This window comes from Chrysochloris asiatica, unplaced genomic scaffold, assembly GCF_000296735.1.
Source record: "Chrysochloris asiatica unplaced genomic scaffold, ChrAsi1.0 scaffold00378, whole genome shotgun sequence".
Lineage (NCBI taxonomy): Eukaryota > Metazoa > Chordata > Mammalia > Afrosoricida > Chrysochloridae > Chrysochloris > Chrysochloris asiatica.
The window spans coordinates 341,360-348,271 of NW_006408896.1; the positions used below are offsets into that span (position 1 = coordinate 341,360).

At 51.4% G+C, this 6,912-nt stretch overlaps 1 protein-coding gene across 1 annotated transcript in view; it reads right to left on the bottom strand.

Annotated features, from left to right (window-relative positions):
• ACR (acrosin) overlaps positions 1-5,606 on the bottom strand; it is a 5,859-nt gene extending 253 nt beyond the window's left edge. The window contains exons 1-5 of the mRNA XM_006876404.1: positions 5,530-5,606; positions 4,397-4,603; positions 3,939-4,222; positions 920-1,065; positions 1-359 (exon numbers count right to left, since the gene is read on the bottom strand). Of these exons, the coding sequence (XP_006876466.1) occupies positions 1-359; positions 920-1,065; positions 3,939-4,222; positions 4,397-4,603; positions 5,530-5,606 (1,073 nt within the window). The remainder of the gene's footprint in view (positions 360-919; positions 1,066-3,938; positions 4,223-4,396; positions 4,604-5,529) is intronic.
• Between the last annotated feature and the right edge of the window lie 1,306 nt (positions 5,607-6,912).

Here is a 6,912-nt window from a genome sequence, read left to right on the forward strand (position 1 = left end):
GGTGGGGGTGGGGGTGGGGGTTGGATCACTGGAGGACGTGGGGGTCTGGGTCTATTTGGGCGTGGCGGTCGAGGAGGGCGTTGGTAATACCAAGGAGGGCGAGCAGACTGGGGTTGTGCAGTTGGGGGCCGAGCAGGGACTGCTTGAGTAGAAAGAGGAGGGGGTGGTGTGCCAGGTTGAATGGTGTGCAAGACGTTAGAACCAATCTTGGAAGCGATCCAGCCTAGGTATGGCCAGGTAGATGTGTAGACACCAGGACGCTTGGCGCGGGCACAGCCTACCCCCCAGCTTGTGATTCCCACGACCACGAAGACGTTTTCCACGTTGTCTTTGCACATGAGCGGCCCGCCACTGTCTCCCTGCCCAGAAGGACATAGAGGTCACTCTCTGCCTGGTCCCTTTCCCTGCCCAGTGGGGATCATGGGGCTCCAGGAAGACAATGGCTACAACCCTGTGGCTTCCTGCTGCTCTAAATACAGGTGGTTAGGGTCAAGTTTGAGGTGGTGCCAACAGCTCCAGTTGGGGTTGAGGACTGTTACAAGGTTCCTTGGTGTGAGAACAGAAGTCTCACCTGATAGAAGCATGTCTGCGTGAGGGACTTCGAGAATTTGTCTGCTAGGGGAAAGAGGTACTAATCATTTTTCTTCAAGGGCAGGGTCTGGGTGGCGTGTTCTGTGTGTTAGGGTGGAATCAAGTTCCCAATGTGGTGACTGGTTCTTTGTAGGAGCAGCTGGTTGGGTCACCCCCAGCCCCACCCCCACTGTGATTGCAGACCAGGGTCACTGGAGTAGGACCTAAGAGGAGGAGAGGCGATAGCAGAGAGGAGGGATCCACACCAGAGTGTCTCCAGAAGAGCAGCCTGGGGGACCTGGAGGGGACTCACTAGGAGCAGCACCCAGGACAGCAGAGGGAAGGTTACCTGGCAGGTGTCGACGTTGCCTTCAGGATATCCAGCACACACATGGGTCTGGTGAATGCGTCCATTGTACCATTCAGTCGAGTTACATAAATCGAGGTCAATGAGGTCCACACGGGCTTCCCGAAGCACAGGTGATGGCCTAGGGGCTACAGCCAGATAACTTAGTGGTCAGTGATCACTGAAGAGATGTTCTGGAAAGACCTTGCCTCCCTTCCACTGAACCCCTTATCTTCCTGTAATGCTCTGTTTAGACCTCAGAGTCTAATTTTGCAATCGGTCTCCCATGAAAGTCTTGGTCTTTCCTGTACACTCCTGAAGGGAAGAAAATGCATATCCCAAAGATCATTCAAAAGGTGAGGACGGTGGTGGAAGATTAGGGTTAATATGTGGGATGAATGGATGGATGGAAGAGAAAAGGATTGAAGAAGGGAATGGATGGGCAGAGAAAGGGGGGATAAGTGATAGATGATGGACAGTTGGTGGATGAAGGATGGACAGTAGAAGCTAAAGAGATGTGGGTACAATGGTGGAAATGGATTTTAGTGTTAACAATAATAGAAAGCAGGTAGTGAGTTTTCAGGCATAGTCTCATTTAATCCTCACAACAAACTCTTGAGTCAGATGCTGCTGTTACCATTAGATGAGAATGTTGAAACACCACTTGCTCAAGGTCACATTACAGATGTGATATGACTTGTATTCAGACCCAGGATTGTTCCCCTCTACACTCAAGACTAGGGAACACCTTTTCACACCCCATAATCTGCCTGTGATCCACTGTTCCTCTTTTATTCCCGATCAGGACTCCTCCACCCACGTGTGGGCATATGAGAGGATAAAGTGATTGCTTGAGTTGGGCAGGTGAGCACCTCCTCACGTGCCTAGAGACGATTATAGAGGAAATGGCATGGCCATGCTTTCATACATGGGCAGGCCTGTCAGAGGCAGGAGCACTGAAACAATCCTTGAAACCAAGTCCGAACTTCCTTCGCAGCTTCCATTGCGTCTGACCTAGATAGAGTCCAGGAGCCAATGTAGCTGGGTCCTTTCTTCATTGGTTGCTTCCCAAGAGAAGCAGATGGTCTGATACACTGCCAAGGCAGAACCCACAACCCAGTTTAGGACCAGTGTCTTTGCCAGGCAAGGAAAATGGGAATTAACCATTCCTTGGGTTTGGATTAACCGAGTTAATTCCAGTCACATCTTCACTCCCCGAGGTATAAAGACTTTCACAGACCACTCATGGAGAACTGCAAGTAAGTGCTGCTGACAAGGCCATATGTGGTTTACAATCTAGAAAGGAGTTCATGCGTCAAGGATGTGTCCTTTCACCATAGTTATCAATATGTACGAAGAGCAAATCATTCAAGAAGCTGATTATATTAAGAAGAAAGTGGCATCAGGTTTGTAGGAAGATGCATTAACAACCTGTGATATGCAGATGACACAACCTTGCTTGCTGGAAGTGAAGAGGACTTGAAATACTTACTGGTGAAGATGAAAGACCACAACCTTCATTACGGATTATGCCTCAAAGTAAAAAAAAAAAAAAAAAAATCCTCACAACTGGACCAATAAATAACATCATAATAAATAGAGAGAAGGTTGAAGTTGTCAAAGACTTCATTTTGCTTGGATCCACCATCAATGCCCATGGAAGCAGCAGTCAAGAAATCAAACAACATATTGTACTGGACAAATCTGCTACACAAGACCTCTTTAAAGTGTTAAAGAACAAAGATGTCACTTAGAGTACTGACCCAAACCACGGTATTTTCAATCACCTCGTACGCATACGAAAGTTGGACACAGAGAAGAATCAATGCATTTGTATTCTGGTGTTGGCAAAGATTGAAAGTACAATGATATGCCAGCAGAACCAACAAATCTGTCAGAAGTATGACCAGGGTGTTCCATAGAAGAGAAGAAAAGAGACTTTGTCTCTCAGACTTTGGACAAGTTTTCAGGAGGGACCAGTCCCTGGAGAAGGACATCATGCTTGGTAAAGTAGAGGATCAGTGAAAAAGAGGAAGACCTCCAACGAGATGGATGGGCACAGAGGCAGTAGCCATGAGCTCAAACACAACAATTGTGAGGCTGGCCCAGGACCAGACAGTGTTTTGTTCTGTTGGGAGTAGGGTCAATATGGGTGCGAACCGACTCAGCGGCACCTAACAACAATGGCAACAAGAACTTCCTCTGAGGTGCTTGGCGTCTCTAGATTTGGGGCATCGGGGTGGGTGTGTCCAGGACTCAAAGTCTGTGGATTCAGTAATGGCAGTGGCTCGAGGTCACTTCCCTGTGAGCCTGGGCTGTGGTGGAGGAGCCTCCATATTCATTTTCTACTCAACCGGTGTTGCCTCTGGGAGCCAGACCAAGAGACACCAGAGTCAAGGACAGAGATCTGTGAAGGACCAATGGAACCCTTAGTTCCAAGGAGCCTTAGATACTGACCGTGGTGTCTGTGACCAGTAGACACTCACAGCTACCACTCCCCTCCTCTGATCTACAAAGAAAACTTCCAGTACACAGATGGGCTGGATGGATGTGGGGCTACGACTGGCCAAGGATGGCACCAGGGCCCCCTGGAAGCTGCTGAGGGAGTACAAGGTGGGAGGTAGCACTGGAGAGGGGCTGGGGTCCTTCCATTGACAGATGAGGAAACCGAGGTCTACAGCCACAAAGCCCCATTTAGAATTCTTCTCTAAGTGCTGTTTCAGGGGGGTTGTGATCCCCAGAATCCAGAAGTTGGGGCTCTAGGCCCCATGCAAACAAAGCCTTGGCCCCTCCCAAAACATCTTGTTAGTGTGCCCTTTCATCGTCCCTCAGGTGGCCAGGCCCCCTGGCACCATCACGCAGCCTGAGGTAGGGGGCGCCACTTCTCTGATTCAGCTTCTCTAGTTAGAAAGCAGGACAATGACAGCACCTCCTCATAGAGCCCTTCTAGGGACTGAGATGACTCAAGTAGACCACAGGTTCCCCACCCCCAGCCCACCCCACCAGGAGCCCCTACACTTACCTTTCTCTCGGACAAATCCCCAGCCAGCCACCCAGCAGGTCTGGGGTAGAGTGGGGGGTCCTGCTTTGAAACGGGGCAGGCAGGCTGGCCCGATGAAGGAACCACAGGGGACCGGAGGGGTGACCTTAAGGAGCGCAATGTCGTTTTGCTCCTGTTCAGAGTTGTAGTTGTCGTGGATGATGACCTTCTCCACAAACCTCTCCTGCGCCGGCGGCTTCAAAGGCACATTGTGTCCAAAGATCACTTCTTTTGCTCCAAAAACCAGTCGCCACTGGTATACCTTACTGTGGGCAGAGTTGGGTGAGTCAGCCCACGGAAGCCTCTCGCCCAGCACACCCACGTCGAGCTGCCACTTGGCCCAGACCCCCAAGGAAACTGGAGCAGAGAGCTATGGGGAACGTCCGAGCCCCCTCTGCAGACTAAAGCCTTTGTGAGCCCCCTCCTCACCCTCCACCTACTTTTTGTTGCTAAAGCAGTGAGCCGCGGTCATCACCCACTGGGAGTTCAGCAGCGTGCCCCCACACGAGTGGTACCGTCGGCTGTTGTGGACGGTGAAGAACTGGATGCTGACCATCCAGGGCCAGGCCCCACTGGGCGCAACCTGTCCACCGACAATGCGCATGCTCCCTTGCGGGTTCTGCCGGAACCGTAACCCACAGGGGCCACTGAGGAGAGACAGTTACAGTCAGACCAAGAAGGGGTTGTTGTTGTTAAGTGCTGTCTAGTTGGTTCCTACCCATAGCAACCCTGTGTAGGGTTTCCAAGGACCACCGACCTTGCTGTTCAAACCAACTATGCAATCCAGCGCATGAACCCACAGCGCCACCCCAGGAAGAGGTACGGGGTTGGTAAAGTGGAGAGTCTGCTGGCCGCTAGAGGAACCTAGGCATCCCAGGAACAGTAGGTTCCCAGGAATGGTTTGGGGTCTATGAGTTCTTGGGTTCTGTGGTATCATCACAAGGTGATTTAAAGGGTGTGGAGACAGTTCCAGGATGGGCTGGAGAGCCCTGAAGGTATGGGCTTGCCTCGGGCAGAGAGGGGGATTAGGGAGTATGACTGTAAGGTCTGCAAGAAGGGGGGGGGGGTGATGGCTTAGGACCTTAACAGCAAATCTGGGTGGAGACTGGGGAAAACCCAGCAGACAACACACGTGTTGGGACTTCAAGATAGGGTTAGACAGTGGCAGGGAAACAGTAGCTGTAGGTAGCTAGGGTAGCCCCCAGGTGTGGGGCACTGTAGGAGCAATGGGGTCTTCAGCTGGGGTGAGAGCTTGGAGGCTGATACTCTTGGGGCCTATAGGTGAGGATGGGGTGTCTCAGCTCTCTATGTGAGGACAGGGGCTTCTGGGAATCCAGACTTGGTGACCAAAAAGCAATGGGGTCTTTTCCTGAAGAGGATCTCGGGGGCTTCTGGGAGCCCATCTCAGGACTAAGCCAGCACAGCTGGGGGCCTAGGGACCTCAATCTGTCAATGCTGAGACCACAGAGGGTCTGAACTTGGGATGGGCCTCAAGAGCTGTGAGGTCCAGAAAGCTGCTAAGGCCCAGGCTCCACCCCGTCCTTACCCCCACCAAGGGGCCCCTGACACTTACTCACACGTGCTGTTATCTTTGGCCACCACAGACACTGCCAAGACTAACAGAACGGCAGTTGGTAGCATCTCCACCATACTCCTGCCCACCCTGGCCTGGAGGCCTAGTGACCTCACAAAGCTACTAGCCTCCTGACCAATCATCAGGGCCACTGCCCACCCCACCCCCATCACCCCCAGTAGGCAGGCCAGCAGTAGCCCCTTGGTTTAACTGGTTCAAGGACTTCCAGACTTTATGCCTAGAGTCTTCCCTCTCCTGCCCCACCCCCACCCCAGGCCATGCCCTCAGTCCAATTGCTCTTCCAAGGCCAGCTCCACCCGAAGACTGGCTTTGAGGAGGTTCTGGGTCTGCCCTATTCCAATCCAAACCTAAGGCCCCTGTGCAAGACATGGAGAAAACTTTCAGCAGTTCCAGGGCATCAGGATCCCAGCGTGGTCAATGCTTAATACTTTGTGGGATAGAACCCCCTCCCAGATTCTGAACCTACTTTATCAGCATGCTTTTCAAAGAAGCGTTGTGAATTCCCGGGTAGCTACAAGGTCACCTTCCTGCCAATTGCTGAGTGCCACAGGTGCACTTATTTTCTACCCGGTGTTAGCAAGGCCCCTCCCTGGGACCCGTGTGCCACAGGTTTTATACTTGAATTTCAGCAGTCTCAGCTCCCTGAACATTGTCAAGTACTGTCTGTCTCTGAATGAGCATCTTCCCTAAGGTTTCATCTCCTCTGCAAGAGTGCTGAGAGGTCATATCCCAACCTGTATGAGGTGCAGTCTCATCTTTTTTACCTGTGAGTAAGGTGTGGTGCTGTGGATCAATGCACCAGACTGCAAAGTCAGTTTGAACCACAAGGTCAGTGGTTTCCTCAGAAACCCTATACAAGACCACTAAGGGTCAGAACTGACTCAACAGCACTTAACAATAACAAGGTCTCAACTAGCCTACCTGGAACCCTACTAGGCTGTCTCTCACACTGCTGCATCTCACCTATACATGCCACAAGGTCTCATTTCTCCTGCCTGAGTGCCAAATAGGCCCCATCTCCTCTTCAGATGATCTTAACTCTTCTACCTAAGTATGTTCTACCTAAGCATAACTGAATGCCATCTCAGCTAACTTGCAGGAGGTCACATCTTCCAACAAGGTCCAAAGGTCTCATACACACACTTTATCAGGAAGCTCCCCTCCTCTGCCGGAATGTAAGGACTTTCCTTTTCCTCTATTCATATCCCCTGAGTGTTACCTTCTTGCTTGTTCTCTACCTGAGAAGCAAGAGGTTTGATACCTTCTACCTGAATGTCCTCTGGTAGCGTAGCGGTTACGAATCGGGCTGAGAACCTTAAGGTCAGCGGTTCGAAACTACCAGTCGCTCCGCGGGAGAAAGAT